The sequence below is a fragment of the Sphaerodactylus townsendi genome, linkage group LG09 (genome assembly GCF_021028975.2).
Source record: "Sphaerodactylus townsendi isolate TG3544 linkage group LG09, MPM_Stown_v2.3, whole genome shotgun sequence".
In the NCBI taxonomy this organism is placed as follows: domain Eukaryota; kingdom Metazoa; phylum Chordata; class Lepidosauria; order Squamata; family Sphaerodactylidae; genus Sphaerodactylus; species Sphaerodactylus townsendi.
In genome coordinates this window covers 90,038,648-90,061,275 of record NC_059433.1, presented here as the reverse complement: position 1 = coordinate 90,061,275, position 22,628 = coordinate 90,038,648, and the positions used below count along the sequence as shown (strand labels likewise).

Genomic DNA, 22,628 nt, shown 5'->3' with positions numbered 1-22,628 from the left:
TGGCAATGTTAACGACTAAGTCTAAATGTGCTACTAATAAATAGAATTTTTAAGTCAGCAGACAATGGAAATTTGAATTCTGAATCAAAGTCAAATTTGTTTCTTAGCAATATGTTTAATGCAACCCTGACTTCTTATCTCATAAAGAGTGGTTATTTATCATGGTAAGATGTTTGATACTTTTTTCTGACTTAACAAGGAGCATACAAAACAATGTGCAAAGCAAAAACTTTAAATTCAATGACTCAATCTCCCTAGTTTTTACAAATAATTATTGAATAGCTGTCTGCAAAAAGGGGTAAAGACATGAAAGACGCAAAGTTGAAATATCCAGTACAAAGAATGTGTCTGCCTCTTTACTTGGAAACAGTCCTAGTGATGTGACTAGGACTATATCATAATATGACAAGTCTATATTATAATAAGACAAGGCATTTTGTGCTGGTACCTTTGAGATTGACAACATGGTTTGCTGTGATGTCACAGAATGTTCACTACTAGAAAAAGTGAATGTATAGCAAAATACGAAGTTTTTGTCTCAAGCACAGCTCTTCTGATATTACAACTCCTTATTTGTTTTTCACTCTGCCAAATTATATAGCAACACACATTTAACACATTAAGCAATATCACCCACAGTATAGGGTAGACACACTTTTATGTACACTCTCCAACAGCTGATTCTATAGACAAGAAGGAGGTTCTGTTTTCATACTCAGGGTAATGTGAGATATTTTCTCTGTGAATAGGGGAGAAGACCGCAAGCCTCTTCCCAGCCCAGATATTAACAGTCAGCACATGATGTATCTCATTCCCACTGTCTGTTATGTGGATGCAGAATTTACTGTACTTCTCACACAGTTCCATCTTGTTTTAAAGACCTTATATTATCAGACTTCCAACATGATCAGTCACAGCCAGACTTTCAGGCTAACAAAGAAAGGGGGAACCATCAGTGCAGACTAACGTTGATGCAAATCCTACACTGGAGTTTAAGTCCTGATATGCTGTACTGCTTAAGTGATAGAATGTCCATCAGCATAAGAATGTGCAAAAGCAGGAACATAAACATTAAGCAACAGAGAAAGACAGAAGCTTCTAGGTATAGTTATTAGCCAGCTGTGCCACTGGGCACTCTTTATATATGTGGTTCCATTTGGGGGGAGAGGGTGTCTGGAGCACCTCTTTAATTAAGTACTTTTTTGGCCCCTAATTAGTTACAGCTTCCATCTTTGAACAAAGTGGATTTCAGACCCTGATTCTGTGCAGTTTGCCATCAGAAATTCTGACTTGCTGACAACAACAATACAGAAGGGATTATTCTTATACATTCCATGAGGAACATCTGACGGCAAATAGTGGTAAACATTGGGAAAGCACCCTTTAATACTGGGGGAAAGCTTTTGTTAAGGGTGGGGGCATATTGTCTAAGCTTGTCTAAATAGATTTTAATGATAGAACACTTTTCTCACAAGAAGATGTCAATGATATTTGACCCTAAATGATATTATAGGGTATGGAGTAGAAAAATCGTTGGATTTTTCATCTTATCTTCTGATATGGTTTCAATGGCTTTCAGAAAATCTATGGAATAGGAACTGAGAGCTGGCAGAGTTCAGCAGACAAACTGCACCGTAGGCTGTGGGCTGTCTCCATCATGTGAACAGAGAAATGCGAGGAGACTCCACTACAAACCCAGTGCGTAGTGAAGAGCCCCGAGGTAAGCCTTCCATGCATAATGGGCCTAAAATAAGAATAAGCAGCTGCTGAGATGCAACAAGAACCAGATTACATAAGACTGGGTTCCACATATAAAGGAACCCCCCCCCCCCGACTATTGGGATGCATGATCATGTTATTCAGAAGTACTTTTCCTTGAACCCCAGTCTGAAATTTGTGTCTGGAAAGCCTCAGAATGGACCCAAGTGGACACTTGCAACTAAAATCAACAAGATGACCAATCTTACACCTGGTAAGGAGAGCTAGGACCAACATTTTGTATTGGAATACTAAGCAGGTACTATGGGTATGAGGTTCCACAGTCCCCTGGGTGCCTAGGTAAACACAGAATGAGAGAAAAATTGAGTGATGCCTCTGTTCCCATCTCTGAGGATTGAGGTACACCATGTAATGCCTCGGAATCTCGCCCAGGGAACATGCAGAAAAGGCCAGGAGGAAGGCATACTTGGTATATACAACTTTTCTTTTTAAAGACAGTTGTAGCCTAATCTGTTTAAGGTCCTTATGCTTTGAGGATGTCCTGAGGCCTCCAAAGACCTATCCTCATGCTGCCTCCCCTTCTCCTACTTCCCACGAGTTTCAGGGTTGAGAGACTCACAAGTCTGCGAGTGTTATATTTCTTCAACCTTCCTGGATCCTAGGATAGGCAGCTAATGAATCTGCTTGCTTGCTAGGAAACTGAGCTAAAGCTAGAAAGGTGGTAGGGGTGACAAATAATGGTATAGAATTTAGATTGCATTAAGGTTGCTGTAATGTTTGCAACTTCCTGTTTCAAGTGCCTTGATAATGTCTAGCTGTCTATTAATGCTTTTTCCTATGTATTCTTGGATCATGCATCTGACTCAGTATGCTTGTGTAGTATATTGTGCAGTGATGCCTTCTGATAAACCATTTGATTCATATCAGGTAACACTTTACAGTCTGTGTCTTCATACTGACAGTCACATATCCACTGCTGTGATAAGAACCTGTAAACACAGAGGGATAGGTTTTTGAGAGTCAAAGCACCCTTCAACAGATACTGCACATTATAATGCAGTGGCTCCTTGGAATTAAAACCACAGCAGGCAAAATTGCCAATTTCAAAACCCTAATGCACCAACAACACAGCAATTTTTCTAGGAACTTAAAGGACAAACTTGGACAGATCTTGCCCACCCCATCACGAATCCCAATCAACCAAAACATCTGAAGGATGCAGTGTGAAACCTGTACTTGGAAAAGAAAGCTGAAACTCTACCTCCCAAAAGAAAACTGGTGAGGACAGGTTTTGGGTAACATGACTCTCTGCTTGAGACTGTGGAGAATTGTTTATCAAAACAAGCAATACTGAACTAGACAGATCAACAGTCTGACTTGAAATAACAGTTTCATATGTTCACACACCCTTTCAAAAGATGCATAATCTGTACTATTTGGGGGAACAGATAACAGAGGTAAAACAGTATGTCATATATAGTTGGATCTGTAATAACACTTTGCAGTATGAATGTTCAAAAGAGCATTTTTTAAAAGATATTAGAACTGAAGTAGAATGGAAAAGTCCAGAAGAGCACCTTTATAATGCAATAGGATTGAGGTCCATTGCAAAGAATAATGCAGGTAGCATCTGCTTTTACTTTATTGTCCTATACTTTGTAAGTGTGGATTCACTTTCTGTTTTGTTTACAGTATATCTTGCCTTTCATAGTTTATTGTTTGCATTGCTGTCTACATCTGTATTCCTAGTCCACTTGGATTGTTAAAGTGTTGTTTTATGTGGTCTGTTTGCACTGTTGTATATCCAGTAATCTGAGGAAGTCTAAAGTAAATAAATAGTTTAATGAATAAGGCCTTGAACCTTGAATACCTGAATGACTTTATTCGCTGGTTTAAACAAGGTCTCTCTCTCAGGCTCAGGTGCTAAATAGAAGAGAAAACTTTCTATTGGAAGAGAATTAGGAGAAGCAAAAGGATGAGATGTTGTTGGACTGCAGTGTTGTGGTTGTTTGCTCCGTCCGGCTGTAGGTGTCGTGGGAGGGGGTGCAGGGGGCCCAAGCCCCAGGCACAACTCACAGAGATCACGTGGGGGAGTGTTTGTCTGCCCACCCTTCCCTCAGGAGTTGGGCTGCCAGGCTGAGGACAACGGCAAGAAGTGGTGGAGGCAGGATGGCTGGAATGCCTTCAAGCAGCAACGTAACAGCCAGTCCAAGCCTGGTGTTGGTCTGCCCCGGAGGAGCCATGCTGCAGCTGCAGGCTCAGTTAGGGGAGCAGAGCTTCCAGCCCAGGATGCCTGACACTGCTCCCTGAACTACACGCCCAGTAGGAGAGAAAAGAGGGGGGACTCCCCAAACTTTCTGCTGTCCCTGCTTCACTTTTGCTTTCCTTTTTGCACCTCCTTCCCTGCCCAGGTTTTTTTCTTGGTGCCTGGGTGCAGGCAATGGGGGTGGCCAGGTAATGTCTGCTGCTGCTCCTGGAGAGAGTCACTGTCCTGCTGGGCAGAGCCCATGCTGACGAGTCTGGTGAGGAAGACTCTGGTTCCCATCCATGGGAAGGGGGAGGACGGGCCGGGAGCACCTCTACTGGGCTGCGAGGGGGGTTTCCCGTTAAAGAAAGCTATTTCCCCCTGCGACTGCAGGTGACCCCTGCTGCCCTCTGCCTGCCATCCAGGTTGATTTTAGATACCAAGGTCCACCCTCCAGCTATGGGACAAGTTGAACCAATGGAGCTTTCACCTCTTGCCTTTGGCAGGGGTGCCGGACTGAAGATCCTTGTCCAGACGGCTCAGAAAGGGCTGGGGGCACGTGTGTGTGTGCACACTCCAGCCTCTTCTACTCGGCATCCCACTTTTGCCTCTTGCCTTAGGCAGGGGGGCCAGATGGAAAATCCTTGTACAAGTGGCTGGGAAGGGGCAGGGGGCATATGTGTGTGTGCGTGTACCAGATTGACTAGCCTGTCCTTCTCCTGGGGTGCCAGGCTGAAGATCCTTGCACTGGTAAGAGTGTGTGCATGTGTGTGTAACAGCACTTCCCCACCTGTGAGATGATTATGGGGGGCACAATTGGAGAGACTGCCCCAAGCACCATTTGCCACACCCCAGCCTCTGGCTACAAACCCAGGCATTCTTATTTGGAGTCAGTGAATCCATTGCTCATGAGCAGCAGTGGCGTAGGAGGTTAAGAGCTCATGTATCTAATCTGGCGGAACCGGGTTTGATTCCCAGCTCTGCCGCCTGAGTTGTGGAGGCTTATCTGGGGAATTCAGATTAGCCTGTACACTCCCACACATGCCAGCTGGGTGACCTTGGGCTAGTCACAGCTTCTCGGAGCTCTCTCGGCCCCACCTACCTCACAGGGTGTTTGTTGTGAGGGGGGAAGGGCAAGGAGATTGTAAGCCCCTTTGAGTCTCCTGCAGGAGAGAAAAGGGGGATATAAATCCAAACTCCTCCTCTTCTTCTTCGTCCTTCCTGTAAAAAGTGCCCAATCAAAATGCTTTGGATCATTTAAATATCTAGTCAGAATTAACTGTGAATTAAAGTATGGAACATTTCTAATTTTCTGTGTATGCTTCTGAAGGAAAACAACTTTGCCGTACTTCATTCATCACCAATGGAGACAGAATTATAGAGATGTATCTGAAGAATGCAAATCAAAGCAGGAGGGAAAATGATCTACTTACAACATATTTTTAGTAAATCAAGATGATGATTGGGAACTCCTAGTACCATAAAAATCCTGTATTTAACATGAGATCAGCAGTGCAATATGTTTGTTTCCTTATATCTGTGAAGTCTCCTGAGGAATCCTTCAATGAAATGTGCAAATGAACAGGGACTGAGCTAAGATAGTTAAGAGTGGTCCCTCTATAAGATGAAGGAGCCCACTTGCTTTATGGACAAGGAAGTCCAAGCGCCTGCTAGTGGAGCACATAAGCATTGCGACTGTCAGTGCATTTGGGAAGCTAAGCATTTAGTTGAAGTTCTCTCCACTGCAGTTTCTTAAGTCCACGTGAACTTGAGAAGCCATGGCAAGGAGCACCACTAAATTTTGGGTTCGGTTTTTTTAAAATGAAAAAAAATTGGTAAAAGCACAATAAAGCCAATGTTCGGTATTGGCTGTTCGGCTTTACTAAAAATTTCCAGGCTTTAAAAACTCAAAATATACCAAGCTAAAAACATTATGCACACTTCTAGTCCCCACTCCAAGTTCTGTGATAAAAATGTATTCCTTTGTACATAGGTAACCAACACCATAGATGGAACTTGAAAACGATTACAATGAATGGTTTTAATGCAACAAGACATGGCTGACAAGGATAGGCTGCCAAGAATGGGGGGTGGGGGGGGGGGGATACCAGCTATTAAAATCTTAGTCCTGGAAATCAGAAAGCTGATAAGCTGAAAGTTGATCAGTCTTATTCCTTTTTTTTAAAAAGCCTAGAAGGAAAGACAGTGGTGATAGGGAGGTGTCTATTGCATAATGGTGAGTGGGGTTATGGCTGATTCTCACGTTACAATTTGAACACAGATGCTGATACTACAGTTCAAAGAACACAAAATCTGGCATTGACTGTGATGATGTGGAATGTCCAAAATAATCAAAAGCAGCAGGGGCTTCATTTACCAGTTGCTACTACCACTTTTTAAACAGGACAAACTTTGAGTTTTGTGCAAACCCTTCACACCACTCAAGGTATTTGGCAATGGATGGTATCTCTGACCAGTTATAAAATGTAAAGTTAAATCTGGTTTTTAGATATAACAGATACAAGATGAGATGAAAGAAATACTTTGGGGCATTTTATAAAAACAAACAAAAACAACAAAAACCCTCAACACCCATTATGTCCTGTGTCGTAATGCATAAGAATGGTGTAAAGAGCTAGGTGGACACCAACCCTCATATAATTCGGAAGACCAGAGAATGAAAGCCTATGACTGCTCTGCCCGCTTAGAAGGAATAAACGTGACTGAAATTCAAAAGAAGGCTGTGTAAAAGAGTGTGCCTCAATTAATATGCAAGTGATGCTTTCTCGCCTTGAATATATTATGAACTTGCAGCATGCTAATATGCCATGCTATCATAAGCACCAGATGGAACGGTAGGCAGTAGATGTCTCATCAAACCTCAAGAAGATATATTAATGTTCCTTCTCTCCACCCGCCCCCTTTCTTTTTTCTTCAAACTTGAACCATCCAAGCTTCACCCATAAGATGCACACACTTCTAAGCATCAGTCACCTGCTCCCAAAGCCTAGTACTCCAGGGTACCCATATCATTCTTTCAACCTATTTTACCTCATAAGGCAAAGGCCACATGATACATTAGGCTGCGCTTACTGAACTGTACCGAGTCACAAAGGATGAAAGCAGAAGACAAATGACAGGAGAAAGAAAGAAAGATATTTGGTTTAAAACTAGTGCAAATGGCCTTATATCATGTATGAGCAATGTGGCGTACCCCAACCCCGATCAGAATTTCCTATTTTAAAGGGGGAAAAGGAAAAATGTTTAAGACTTTTTAGCCTAGATTTCTCTCTTTTTTTAAAAAAATTCAGTGTAGATTATTAATGACTTTAAGATATAACAGAATAAAATGAACAATTAAAACCTACATATAATATCCACTAAAACAACTTCAGTTCACTAGAAAACCGATATCGACTGAAAGGCCTATGAAACTCTATATGGTAATTGAGACGCAGTATGTCACACTAGATAGTTTGTAGCTAGTTTTCAAGGACAGTTCCCCAGAGAACATGCTATGGTAGCCCAGCCTAAAGTTTTCTACAACATGCATCAGTATGGTAAGGCAGTGGCATAGGGGGAGAAAATGGCACCCGGCTCCGCCCCTGGCACCCCCCTGCAGCACCCCCCAGGGTAATTGGGGCAGGGGATGCGGGGGGAGGGGAAGGGTGTGCAGGGCGATTTTCTGCCCCCCATATGACTCCAATGGAGGGCACCTAGGTCTCGGCGCCCCCCTGTCCCGTTGTAGCTCCACCCATGTGGTAAGGTTGGCCAAGTCCATTTCCATGCTAAATGCAGACAGAAGAATGTGTTTTAGCTAACAAATTTAAACTCTCTGTCCATTAACTGTCCATTAACTGAAGCATCTAACTTCCAAACATATAAAAGAAGTCAGCTGAAGATAAGAAATGGTGAGAATTATACATTCCAGGACACTGACTGTGTGCCCTATAAAAGGGAATGGACTGAAACTGCTAGTCGAAGTGGCACAGGCTTCCGCTGGTGGGATTGCCTCCCCTGAAGCACCTACGTCAGCAGGAAGGCAATCTTGCCACTGTGAAGGTGCCACTGCCCACCCCCAGTGCTGGATGCTGTGTCAGTGTCATAGGGCTGTCACCGCTACCAGCATAGAAAGGGTGGACCAGGGACCTGCCAGGGGAATGAGCCAAAATTAGTCAGCTTCTTCCCAGCCCGTCACCACGTTATGATGGTGGCTGAGAGTCCCGACTTGCAGGATCTCAGCTGACAGTGTAAGGCAGGTGTGGGGCAATACGGCTTCTCAGTGTTGGAGCCACTGGGAAGCCTCCTTGGAGCAGTGGGGTGGCATGGCTAGCCACCCGGTCCGTGGATGAAGCCATCCATCAATTAGCATCAAATATGTCTGGATTCCACTGCAACCTGTTCCTCCTCAGCCACTATATCACAGCTACCAGACACTATATCACAGCTACCAGACACTGGCCTAAAACAGCAACTTCTAGTGCAGTGATAGTGAACCTTTTTGAGACCAAGTGCCCAAACTGCAACCCAAAACCCACTTATTTATTGCAAAGTGCCAACATGGCAATTTAAACTGAATACTGAGGTTTTCATTTAGAAAAAACGGTTGGCTCAGAGGCGCGCGTTACTCGGGAGTAAGCTTGGTGGTCGTCGGTGGCTTTGCTTTGAAGCAACCGTGCAACTCTTTCAACGGGTGAATCACAACCCTAGGAGGGTTTACTCAGAAGCAAGCCCCATTGCCAGCAACCGAGCTTACTCCCAGGTAAAGGATCACACTTTAGTTTTTCGCATGAAAATCAGTGGGGTTTAACAGCGCTTAACAGGGTTACCTACACTGCTTCCCCAACACTAGGTTTCAGGTTTGATGCTAATAATCAAGCCCAGCGGCCCAGGCCAGCCTAGATGTGTGGGGGGTGGGGGCAACTCTGTTTGCGGGTGCCCACAGAGAGGGCTCTGAGTGCCACCTCTGGCAACCGTGCCATCGTTTCGCCACCACTGTTCTAGTAGCTTAGACATAAAGCTATTGATGAGCTTTTTTAAATATTTCTCATTTATATTTTAAAAATGGGGTGAATACAGAACCTTGTAGCACTTTGCAAGAAACATTGCTAGTTCACATTGCTAGTTCACATGACCAACTAACTTCCCTTGAACAAGGTCAGCTAGAAAAGATTTAAACCACTGCAGTTCACTAAAGTTGGGCAATCTTTTTTTTACTAAGAAAAACCATTACTCAATGCAAATAATTCAAACTGAAGAATGAATATTAATCCATAATTACTATTCTCCAGATGTACTGTGATCTTCATATGATTTATAAAAAAAATGGAACAGTCCCTCACATTCCTTATTTATTCATACTTGTAATGAAGGGTAAAAAGTAAAGTTTTCCATGCTTTTTGCCTTGTTAATTGTCTACTTTAATCAGTTTATAATCTGTGACATCACAATCCAATAAAACATGATTCAGTTTGAATTAGTATGATTAGCAAAAAGGCCAGTTTAAGTTTCTTTTGCAGAACTAAATCTGCATGTGCCTTAGTCAAATTACAGCAGTGAGGGTGACTGCTAACTGGTGTGGCAAGTAAAACAAGTAAGCACACATGAGACTTGCAAGATGTAAAAGTTATAGTTAAAACAGTTCCTGATCATACTGACAAAAACACACTTTGATTCTGATTTAGCAAGCCTTTTGTTTCAGAAGGAGAATCCCCACTGGGTCATCCATCTGAGTACATATTGTACACCTATAGTGGCAGGACAGCAAAAACACTTTACTGAGTAAAAATGCTAAATTATTTTGACAAACTATTAAACCTTGCTGGAGATTCAAAAAGTGAGAAAAAAAATTCCCCTAAAACTTGGTCCAGAATCAGGGCTTTAACCTAGTGAAAGAATGACAATAACAGCATCCTTAGTCCAGAAATAAAATATTAGCACACATTTTCAGTCTAGCAGCATCACATGAGCAGAAAGCAATTTTTAGAGATTCTGCACATTGCAGATGTGAGAATGGGATATGTGATAAACGTATTGGCCTAGGATGCATCTGAAAAGTTTGGACTGCTAAGCATTCAGACCACACACAAAAAAAGTTCCTAAAGCAGGGAAGTATGGGTAACTGCAAGAAACAATCATCACAGAAGAATCTGTACATCAGTATACGAGCAAAATTCTGGCATTAGATTTCAATAATTGTGCTAATTCTAGGAATCTCGTTCTGAGAAGTTTTCATATTTTAGATCTTAATATAAACCTGGCCTGGCCTGGATAGCCAAGGCTAGTCCAATCTCATTGGATCTTGGAATCAGGGCTGACCTTAGTATTTGAGAAAGACACAACCAAGGAATACTAGGGTCATGACAGAGAGTCAGCCAATGGCAAACCACCTCTGAATGTCGCTTGTCTTAAAAACCCCACAGGGTTGCCATAGCTCAGCTCTGATGACAACCCCTCACTTAGGTTGCCCTTCTCTTCTCCTGTCTCACTCAACAGAAAAACAGCTACCTTAAGAGGGTGCCTCAGGTAAACCCAAGGTAAAGAAATAACAAGATTAAATATTTATGGATTATTATCATTTTCTTACAGTTTTTACAGTATCCCTGTAAAGTAAGCAAATGTTCTCATTCCCATACTGAGGACAGGAAGCTGAAATTAAAAGAGAAGAGTTTCTAGGGCCACTGACTAAGTCTGTGGCTGAGGATTTTAGCTGGGGCACATCATGCTTTTACTTCATGCTCTTAATGATTAGGTAAGCAATTTTATCTCTTGAAATTACCAGAATTGTGTGTTTTCAAGCAACACTGAACTGATATGGCCAAGACTCATCCTGAATAGTTACATGCTAATATAGCAAGTCAACAAGCACAAAAGAATGTGACAGAAATTGGGGGGAGATGAAAAAAACATTAAAAACGGCATATATTTTAAAATAGAAACTTGCTCAAACCTCTTCAATCATGAAACCATGACTTCCTTCCTAGGATCCTTCTTGTTACATAACTCACTTGCATTTCATCACCTATTTGGAGTTACTGAAGCAAAATTTATACACACACACCCAAGCCTAATGAACTTTTCTGAACAGCGTGGAGGCTAAGAAACTGAATCCATCTAATACAAAAGAGCTGTACTCACACTGTGGCCCTTTGTATACAATGTATCAGGGGTGAAAATAACGCAGGTGCCCAGGAACAAACTCTGTCCTTGCCATTGCTGACGTACAATTGTGTGCAGATGTGCGGACTTCGCTTTGCCCAGTAATGACAAGATAACTCTTATTTGTTGGAACAGACATGGCCGCAGCCCGGTTTATTAATAACAATAACTGTAGGAAGCTGGGCAAGCATAAATGGAACACATCCTGGCCACCAGGCAGCGTACCACTGAACCTGGTCACGGTCAGCCCCACGACTGACCCCTGGCCCTTCGGGCAGCGAAACACTGAACCCGGCACCGTCCCCCATGGGGATCGGGACAGGAGATTACTAGGTGCCACTTGGGCGCATACCCATTTTGTGACACCCCCTACTGCTGGGGGTAGCGAGCTCGAAACATGACCTCCAGGCCTGCACCGACAAGCCAGCCACTACCCCCAGACCTCTTATTGAGGCCCCCACCACAGGAAGGTCTGGCATGCAAGCCTGCCTACCCGACAAGGATGTGCCGCTATGCCCCCAAAAACTGCCCAGATTGCGACAAAAAGCATAACATTAAATAACATATATAACACTGCCACATCACTTAGGGAGGGAGTGTGGATCTGCTTGCTCACAGCCTCGTGAAGAGGCCGAGCCAAGCCAGGCACCGGCTTATATAGCCTGCCCGGCTCCCTTGTCACATGACGGTTCCAACCGTCACATGACCACCCTCCAAGGCATAAGGGGAAGGAGAGCAGCAGCTCCATCCGTCCCTGCTGCAAAGGCGACCTGGGTGAGTCTGGGTGCGCTTTTTATGTACAGCCTAGGATTGTCTGACTTGGCAACCAGCAGGGCCTGAGGGAGAGGAGCAACCATCAGGCAGACTCTAATCTGGAGAATCAGGTTTGCTTTCCCACTTCGACACATAATGTATACTGGGTGACCTTGGGCTAGTCATAGTTCTCTCTGAACTCTCAAACCACACCTACCTCACAAGGTGTCTGTGGTGGGGGAGGAAGAGGAGGAGTTTGTAACAGCTTTGAGACTTCTTATGGTTGAAAAAAGTGGGTCACAAATCCAAACTTCTCTTCTTCTTGCAATTGGCCCCCAAACAAATCACCTAGGACGGGATGGGGTAATCCTACAGGTCAATCTGCACACAATGTTTAATTTATTTATTTATTTTTATGTCTTTCAATTTGTATGCTGCTGTTCTCCAATGTGGGCACAGGGCAGCTTCCAACATATAAGACAATAATATCAGAATTTAAAACAATTAAAATGTGATGGTGACTAATAATCACTATTTAAACAATCTTCTCTATAATTGATGGCATAAAAGGAATGCTGAGGGAAGAGGGGGATACAGATGGAAAAAAGGAAGGCTGTTTGCAGCCCCTTATGCTGACGGAGGTGGTAAAGATGCCAGTCTGAGCTCACGCCACATCTGACCCGCAATTTACCCCCAAACTTTGGATTGGGGTGTTGGCTGAATCCCTTCCTCCTGCAAACCACCAGCATGTTGTTCCTCAAGATTCCCTATCCTGCAGCAGCAGCATTTTTTGAGAGGCAAGTGGGTTACTGTGGGAAGGAGAAAGCAGGAATGTTTAATTGAACTAATCAGAAATTTAGTTTGGATCTAACTCTATGAACATAAAAATGGAATTCTATGTGGAGTTATTCCATTCTAAACCCACTGAAATCAAAGAGTTTTAACCAGAGTAACTCTCCACAGGACTGTACCACAAATTACCTAACCTAAAATATACCAATGGCCCCTTGAGCAGATGATCCATATGGGGATGGGATTCAACCATAATAAATGAGAAGTGGTATTACACTGTGTGTTTCTCAAGACAGTCTTAACACATGAAACTTGAGTTATTTCACTGTTGATTCTGACTGGCAATGGCTCTCCAGAGCCTCTAACAGAGAAACGTATTTCCCACCACCTGCTACCTGAGATCCTTTAATTGGAAATGTCAAGAACTGAACCCGGGGATGTTGTATACACAAAGCATAAATGTTACCATTGAGCCATTCTTCCATTTTGCTCAGCACTGTTGGAGTCCAAGGAAGGGCCAGTCTGATCTCACAAGACTCTTGTTCTCACAGTGATTTACTGCAGCCATTTTGAAATATTTCCCATCTTGATTGTTTCAGAGATGATTAGCTGGATAAGGAGTGTGTTTTCCTGCTGTAACATTACTGCTGCCAGACTGCAACCCACTGATCTCTGCAAAATGGTGCTCCTGGGGGACAGAGGACCCCAAGGAATGATGTGAGCAAGCTGTGGAGTGGAAAGGAGGAATTCATAGATATTGCCCATTCAGTCTGAATCCCACTCATCAGTTTGAAGAACATGCGCAATGAGCGCCTTCAGAATCAACCCAGTCTTTTAAATGCTGTGAATGGGAAAAGCTGTGTCTACAAAACCAAAACTGCAGCATGCTAAACAACGAGGAGGACAAAAATCAAATGAGCATTCATAACTACATGCATAGTAACACTGCTTGCTGGGAGTGTTAAACAAAACACATGTTGCACACCGCCTAACAAGCAGTCAGCATTTTAAAAGTCTTTTTTTAGAAATTTAGAGTTTTTTAGAGTTTAGAAAATTGCAGCATATTATGTGATATACACATGTACTAGCATAAAATTCTTTATACCAAAACTTTCAGCATAGAGGGGAAAAACCAAACAACAAACTGTAAAATAAAATTATATGCCAGCAGGCTGAAGTAAGGTGGGTCTTTTTTCCTTATGTATTACAGTGCCCAGAAATTACACAAGATGGTGTGGAAATGGCAGCCCAAGTGCGCATACAATAAGTATGACGTAGTTATAAACAGTTACCACCAGTCTTTCTCTTGTATTCCTACTTGCACAAGAGCTCTAACACAAGCAGAAATTTTGCACAGGATTCAGTTCTGTGGCAGGATTTTTTCAGTCCTTCCTTTTAGTGGTGGAATGATCTTCCCCTGGAAGCTTTCTAGGCCCGTGGTGGCGAGCCTTTGGCACTCCAGATGTTATGGACTACAATTCCCATCAGCCCCTGCCAGCATGGTTTAAATTAATTTAATCATAACTGTGTTACAGTAATTTACTTGGTATATGAGAGAAGAGTGCAAAGGACAAGGTAGAAGGACAGGGGCGGATGGGAATTTTAGTCCATAACATCTGGAGTGCCAAAGGTTCACCACCACTGTTTCTAGGCCAACTTTGCTCTTTTTCAGGTCAAAACACTTTTATCCATGATTTTTATTAAGTGGTTCTCATCTTTTTTAGCTGCTTTATGTGGCCTCTGTCTAGACCAGGGGTAGGGAACCTGCGGCTCTCCAGATGTTCAGGAACTACAATTCCCATCAGCCCCTACCAGCATGGCCAATTGGCCATGCTGGTAGGGGCTGATGGGAATTGTAGTTCCTGAACATCTGGAGAGCCGCAGGTTCCCTACCCCTGGTCTAGACTGAAAACCATTTTATGAATATTATTTTAGGTTTCTCAGTGTTTGTAATGATGTGATTGGTTCTGTTGTATTGTTGTAGTTGTTTCAGTTATTTCTAATGAAATAAGGGTGGCATTCAAGATTTTAGTCCATAATTTGTCATACATGCAAAATATAACAATTCCAATCCAACAATCTAACACATTCATCCAACTATCCAACACATTCATCAGTCTAGAAACATGAAAACCTGGAATGTTAGAATATTGACTTTGGACATTATGAGGAAGTTTCCCTGCACAAGTCCCATACTCACGCTTCTACAGGAAAGGTTTCTATAGGTTTGTAACCTTTGGACCATCTTATTTCCTCCAATATTTCATGTCTGGTCCAGGTTCCAAAGCTTTAAAATACTCAAAACAAAAAGCTAATTTAAGTCAAAGTATGATACTGCGTATGAACTGTTGCAACAACTTGTACTAGATGGGGAAGAAAAAATATTATACTTCCTTCCCTGTTCTGCTGCATAAACAAGGAAGAATTATAGGCCAATCCGGACTGGGCTGGCAGGCAGGGATGGTGCCACTCTGGCCCCACTCCACCCCATCCAAAGGGCTTTCCTGTGGCGCAGCAAGCCCCAAAACCACCACCACCAACAACAAAAAGTCTACCAGAATTCTCCATGGGGAAAGTGTAGATATGTCACAGAAAATGTGGCATACCTCCAGGAGTGGCTCTATCAATGCAAGGGAGCTGAATGGGAAGTGGAAGCCGACTGAGGTCGGCTCCACCCTGGGAATGCCCTCCATGGCCCCACAGGGAGCAGATGTTCCAGCAGATGTTCCCCTATGCTGGGGTAAGTCCCCCACGGAAGGTAAATCTGGCTGTGTAGACCCATCCTGCCTCCAGGGGGTGTTTCAGCCCCCCAGATTGGGCTGCCCATTCTCTTAGATTCATAAATGTCGATCTGGAAATTAAACATTACAGGTTTATCCACAACCCAACTGAGGCATGAGGTGCATGATGAACAGGTGGTTTAAATTAATTTAATCATAACTGCGTTACAGTAATTTACTTGGTATATGAGAGAAGAGTGCAAAGGGCAAGGTAGAAGGACAAAAAATGAAGATGTTAACATAATGCAACACACGTCTCTGAATGTTTTAGTTTCTACCTTTAAACTGTTTGTTGCACCATCACATGACTTACGAGTATGAAAGAGACACCAAAGATACACTGGAGACAGAACTTCCATAACTTCTCACAGTCCAATAAACACAATCCTTCTCCAGAGGAACTTTATATGTTTAATGTCAGTTATCAAGTATCCACTACATAAGCACAGAGAAATCATGTGATGCACATGCTTGTGTAAATCAGGCCTGACAGTCAATAAACCCCACCATTCAGTTTGCTGTGAGGATGCTATGGGCACTGTCTTGAAGCACAATCTTTATTGATATCATGACAATGTCAAAAAAGTTCAATCAAAATTGGGGCTTCATACACAATGTGGTGCTCAAAACTCCCTCGGCACAAGGCAAACATAGCTGGAAAGTAACAGTGCATTAGTAAAATGAAGGATCAGAATGGTGTGAGAGATACCCATGTTTAGGAAGCCTAGTGGCTGAAATAATGGCACCCTTCTAGAATGTGCTTGGCACATTCCATGAATGCATTTCATGCCCCCAAACACTCAAAATAGATTTGTATGGGGTGACTCCAGAATTATTACAAGCATACAAGGTGAGGAGTAGAGTCAAATCTCTCTTGAAAAAAAATATTTACACTTGGGGAAATCAAACTACCCATATGTTCCCTGGAATCTAAGAGGCCAAGTGTATTCATCAGGATTTTTACTCACTGTCAGAACTGCTCTGTTTGACAAGGAATTAAGTATGATGAACAAAACAGTGGAACAGCCTTAGTTGCTTGCAGACCTTTAAATATTTCCGGACATACTTCCCACAATTGGCAGAAAACTTGTTTTGTAAAGCACCAAGTTGTCTTGAAATAACAGCATAGCAACGGTGAGTTAAAACAGAACAGAATCAAGCTAATGGAGTGTTTGAGGCTGTTTGCTGCTTTTATATGCGTATACAAACTAAACTACCACCCCCTTAACAAAAATGGATCATCTCAACCCCAAGTTTCTTGAAAACTTGCAATTGTATGTTCCTAGCAACTGTGCTTCAATTTCTTCAAATGTATTATCACTTGCTTGTACTAATGTCAAAACCAGAAAGCCTCTGCAGTACACAACGGTTATAAATGCCAAATCAATTTTCAGCAGATAATAAAGTTCATGTTTTACAATCAGCAATGCAATGTTTTACTACCCAAAATGTAAGATAATAATATATAGTTCTGCTAAATGGAAAATGCAGATACACTGTTAAAAATGGGCTGGCTGTGAGCTGATGGATCATTACTGCAGGGACCTTCTCAAAGCTGTGTGCAAATGTTTTGAAAATATCACATGATGTGGCCATGTGTTAAAAATTACAGCCAGTTAAGTTCTCTGCTAAGAAAAATATGTGGGCAATTTATGAAATGCACTCCAGGATGGAGCTGTCTTAAGTAAAACCAGATTCTGAAAACAAACCCTTTTCTTTTTTTCTTTTTCTTTTTTTTTGGGGGGGGGGCGGCGGCAGGGGAACATGAACTTAAAAAGTTGCAGCTACATCTGGCGAGCAGACGTAAAGAAGGGGTGGTCTGACCTAACACTGGCCATCTTCTGAAAGAACAGCATTATTTCTGGGCTACAATGACTGATCAGCGGTTGTCCTTTTAAGGCCGCCCTTCCTGAATACTGCCACAGGCAATAATAAAGCATTTTGTAGGCAAACATCTGCTCTTCGAAAATATGATAAAAGTTCTTGGTCGGTGTGTAACTCCAAAAAACACACACACACACACAGAGCAAACATACGTCGAGCAAAAAGTTAGCTTGTGTTGGCCTGTTTAAAAAACTTACTGCAATACAGTTTTCATAAAGATGTATACCCATTTGCTGAGGGTTTTATTCAACAATAATGTTCACAGCAAAACTACAGCCTATTTAACACAAGAGTGGTACATCTGATTTGGATTGTTCCACTTCAGACTACGGGTTGGGGACTGTCATGTTTGTATGCTTCTATAGTGTATTCCAAACCTACCAATTAAACAAAAAACAAAAAACAAAGTTGGGCAACAAGCCTCCTTCCTGACAAACTGGTTTTCTGTGAGGTGTAATAACCTAGAGGACCATTCTGAACTCCCTCTAGCCATCTGCCATCGTATATATAGACCAGACACAAGGTTTCAATGACACCTGGGCCTCAGAGTTCTCTTGCTTGGAATCCTCATCCTGCTATACCTTCCATTTTGTTTGAAACACCCACTCCACTGCCATTCTACTCTAACAATTTCTCAGATGCAGATCTCCAGATTTAGCAAACCTTTGTGGCCAATCACATTTAACAACACTTGCTGTCAGTCTTCAAGTACACACTGATTCCTTATGTGCGTGTTCTTGCCACACAAAGCCAGAGGGGAGATTTTCCAATACTATATCTATTTCTAGAATTCCAAAGAATTTCAAGCGCTTGAATTGCCTGACGGATTCTTCCTAAAAGACAATGCATGTTTGCATGTTTGCGTGTGTATGCACGTGCACACAGATAAAACTGCAAGGACATAATATCAGATTACATAAAAACACACATCCTTTTAATCTCCTGAACATAATATGCTTATTTTTAAAATACAAAATCTCCCCCAGATGGCTAATAATGCCCATTTGGGGAAAAAAATCCCAACACCACAATATTAAAAGGCTGAAATATGCTGTGAACAGATTGAGAGGCTGTGCATCCTAAAGGAGAGGGGGGAAATAGTACAGATGGGTGTCAAAAATAGCCAAGTGTCAGATCTGCTCAAGTATCTCCATTCTGGCACATGCTTCCAGTCACAGCTGTTAGTGTATTCTCTGTATCCAAGTGCACGGTTTTCTAACACTCAGAGCTGACATTAAGAGACAAAAAGAGAGAGAGAAAGAAAGAAACCTCACTATACTTCATTTCTGCTGCATCTCTAAGAGCCTGTTGGCAATTAAAAATTTATGTCATTATTAAGTCCTACTACATTGATAAGTGTATATATGCATACGTGTAGCTTCATTTTTATTAACGATACATGACAATTTAACCTGCGGATAGATTAAATAATTTGAGAGCTAACAGCTTCAGAAGAAAGTGAGGTCTTCAAAATCTCCCTCTTAAAATATCTGGAGATTATCTGTTTCTTAAATATGGTGCATACAAATTTTAGAAAAACAAAACAGTAAATAATAGTCCCTACTATGCATAATGTATGCAAAGACTTGTGCTGTAAATGTGAAGAATCATAACAGCCACTGCTACATAAGGATTACATCCTTCAAAATGTGTGAAACACAAATTGCTGTTTACAGGAGAAGGGTTAAATTGACCCTTCCTAGTCTGTGGCTGTCAGCTGTGGAAATTAATTTGCCATATTTCAACCTACACATGTTCTTAGCCTTGCACTTTGAGCACACAGTCCCACTTTGTTGATTCTAGGATTGCAATTGCGACAAGAAACGTGCGAGTGATGGAATATGACCATGCAGGCACATCCTAAAGGAAAAGCATTCTTCAAACAACTGGCAATACCTACATACAACTGTAGTCACAGCAAACTAGCAGATACTGTTTCAAAACACCATCTGTGATGGGCACATACTCCATCAGCCTCTTTTCCTTTTTCCTACACAAATAATCCAAAAAAACCCAGTCTGCTGCGGGATCACTCCGTACCTGGTTTTTGTTTAATTGATTAAAATCATTCATTTTAATTTTAAATCTTCTCTGCAGATCTAACCTATCTATACCTGTAGTTTCCAAAACATACTACCCTCCCCCCAGCCCATCTATCTTCCTCATTCGAGAAAAGATTCTCAAACATTCTTTTTTCCCCTCAATAAAGCCTTACATTGATTTACCTTGTAAAGATGAAATATTTCCACTGGCAGCGTCATTTATCAATTAGGCAAGAGGTCAAGATCCAAGCATAATATTTTCAGGAGAAAACTGGCATGCTAAAATTTCCACTCCTACCACTTTCACCCATTCAGCAAAAATACAAAAGATTTTAAAAGAAAACACATTTCAGATACTTGGCCACCAGCAAGCAAAGGCTGTGAATTTAAGTGAAAGTCTGAAATAATTTGTTGTATTCCCTCTCACTTCATTTCTCCAGCACAAGCAGCTTTTCAAAGAGATCATTCCCTGTGCTTTCCCCATGATCACAAGTCATCTCTCCTGATAAATCTATGCTTCCCAGATACACAGCACAGCTCAATCATAAGAGATAGAGAGAAGCTATATTTCTTCTCGTATCCTCACAGAATCACATGCACGGACTATCTCTTCTTCATTTAGCATTCAGCACTGTAATACATTATGCATTGAGCAATTTCACACACACACACGCGCGTACGCACACAGAGCTTCCTCCATGCATATGTCACAATTAGCATCTACAACCGTTCTTTGCACATGCCAATTTCTACGCATCGTATTTTTGCTATCTGAGTAGTCAAACTATAAAATGACGGTGCTTTCTCATTGCCATCAAGGAGAAAAGGTGGGGGGGGGGGAGCACTCACCAGGCATCTTGAATCAAATAGACCCACTGCAAAAAAAAAAAGCGCCTCTGTCTCTTTCGCGCTCTCTCTCTCGCTCTCTCTCTTAAAAGCAAGCTTATTTGGGACTCTGCGCCTCCTGTTCTGGAATGAAGCACAGAGAAGCAAGGAAGGCCATTCTAACTGGCTGTGGCAGTGTAGCTGGAGGCAGGATGCTGGGCGCATGCATTTGCCAGGCAAAGACAGATGGAGAGCTGACACTCTGAATTGCACTTGGAGCAGAAATGTGAATGATGACAGGAGCACATGTGGCCTTGAACCCAGCCCCGTCTCTTCAGGCAGAACAATGACAGGGATGTGTGTGCAAATTATCACAACCCCTCAGCTGACTCCTCGTACCGTACCTTTCACAGCAAGTTCCAGAGGACCAAAAGAATAGACAGTAAAACGTAGAGTGATAAAGCCAAACGCTGAATTATTCATTTTCGCCCTCTTTAAAAGTTAACCCTTTCTCCCGCAGGCAGCATCTATTAAAAAGCCAGGGTTTCCCCCCCCCCCTCCCCAATTAACAGCTACAAATTTTAACTCTGGAAACCAAACTGCCGCAAAGGTTTGAAATTCACAACGCGTGCGGACGGAAGTTTTGTTTTGTGTTTCGTTTTTAAGGAGCGAGAGGGGAAAAAAGAATTTGCGTTTATCAATGTGTCATTTCATCACAGCAAACAGAGTATCAAAATCATTCCTTTTGTCAGCTTCTCAGTGGTATGTATAAAATTGAACACACTTAGAGGCAGTCCACTTTCATTTTACTACAATGCTTTTAACTCCCCTGGGATTCCGGCATTGATATGCTCCAAACACTTGCAGCTTACTCTTCCCTTTACCTTGCATAGTGATCCATGGGGGATGAAAACAAAATCTTCCCTGTAAAGCTTTTCTCAAAAGCTAAACAATCATGTCCTCCTGATTTCTGATTTCTGCACTCCCCTTCGATGTTTATCCTTCACATGAATAACATATGCCTGGCTAGGTTCAATGCATTCTTCCCTATTAAGCTTTAATGGACACCATGATACATAAAACTACACGTCTTTGTTACAGTGCTTTATCTAAAGCTGGCTATTTTCCTCTCAGCAGTCCCTCTCTAGTCCTTTGTAAACCATCCTTTGCCTCATAGTAGAAACGTTCGGCTGACTCGCATACCTTCTTCGGCACATTTAGGCTCACACTAAATTCCAGGCACACCAAAATGCTCTTTTTCTCCCCCCTCTCCCCACAAGCTCTCTTCCAATTTAAAGTGGCGAGGAAAGCTTTGCAGACAAACAATTTTACAGAATTTGCTTTCATTCTTTGTCTCTATCCATGAACGTTCAATGACATTTCAAGCCTATGCGTTTGTAGCAATCTACAAACAAAACATCTTTTACCCGCTTCCACGTTTAAGGAATAATTGCAAACCTCACTCCGCATTTTTTGTCTTCTCTACATGTTGGCGTTCTCCTTGTGGCAATAAAGCGCTACAAATACCCAGCCTTTACAAAAGTACAATTTGTCTTCATGCTTAGACACAAACTGATTTATCTCAAACAGTGCATAATGAAAACAACCCCCGGACATTTCCAAAGACAACCACTAACTTTCTATGCAGCCATCAAAATCTGTTTATTACCTGTTGTCCAATGTGAGATGTCCCTCAAGAATTATTCCATACTAGCCCTAATAGTGCCATAATATCTGTTTCTGACATTTTCTTTATCTACATCAGAGGTCCATGGTAACTAGGTTTACATAACAGCTTTTGATGTTCTTGGGAAGTAGCAATTTATAATTCAGAAAGTACTGTAAATATCACAGACTAACTTTAGAAAAAGCAAGAAAACTTTAGGAAAAAAATATACAATATATTCTTTAAGAGAGATTCCCAACCCCTCATTCTGTATTTAGTGGGAATTTTAAAAAATGATACTATATTTCCACTGTTATAAAAGCAACCTTTCAATGCGAGTGAGGGCAGAAAGCATTTTAAAAATGGGGGGAAAGCCTTGGCTAAAACTGGAACACATTTTAATAAAATTGAATGACATTCAATTTTAAAAGTGGGTCTTAATATCAGTACATTGTAAATCCTCAAACCCTGGCTCAGAAAATTGAACACCACCATATGCCATGTTATTATGCATCTTTTCTATGTGTAAAAAGGCTTTTTAAGCTGTTATCTGACTACAGTAATTGCCATTTAAATTGATCCACGTCAACAAAAAACGGATCCCTGGAGATTCCCACCTAGAAGACTACTTACAGAAGGGAGTCTAACAGAATGCCTGTGCATCCGAGATCACTTCAGCAGGCAGCTGCAGGAATCATTATCCTCCTCTCCTTATTTAATACTCTGAGGCAAGCAGCAACCCCTTTGGCAGTCCTCCTCAAATA

The 22,628-nt window shown here is 42.0% G+C and overlaps 1 protein-coding gene across 5 annotated transcripts in view; it reads right to left on the bottom strand.

Moving 5' to 3' along the window:
- Positions 1 to 22,628, bottom strand: part of RUNX1T1 (RUNX1 partner transcriptional co-repressor 1) — a 154,536-nt gene that overhangs the window by 83,219 nt on the left and 48,689 nt on the right. Inside the window, exon 1 of one of the 5 annotated variants that reach the window (XM_048507450.1) lies at positions 20,223 to 20,333. The exons of the other annotated variants lie outside the window; for them this stretch is intronic. Coding sequence (XP_048363407.1) covers positions 20,223 to 20,229 — 7 coding nt within the window. The 5' untranslated portion in view covers positions 20,230 to 20,333. Of the gene's footprint in view, positions 1 to 20,222; positions 20,334 to 22,628 lie in introns of those variants that run through there. 5 annotated transcript variants of the gene reach the window in all.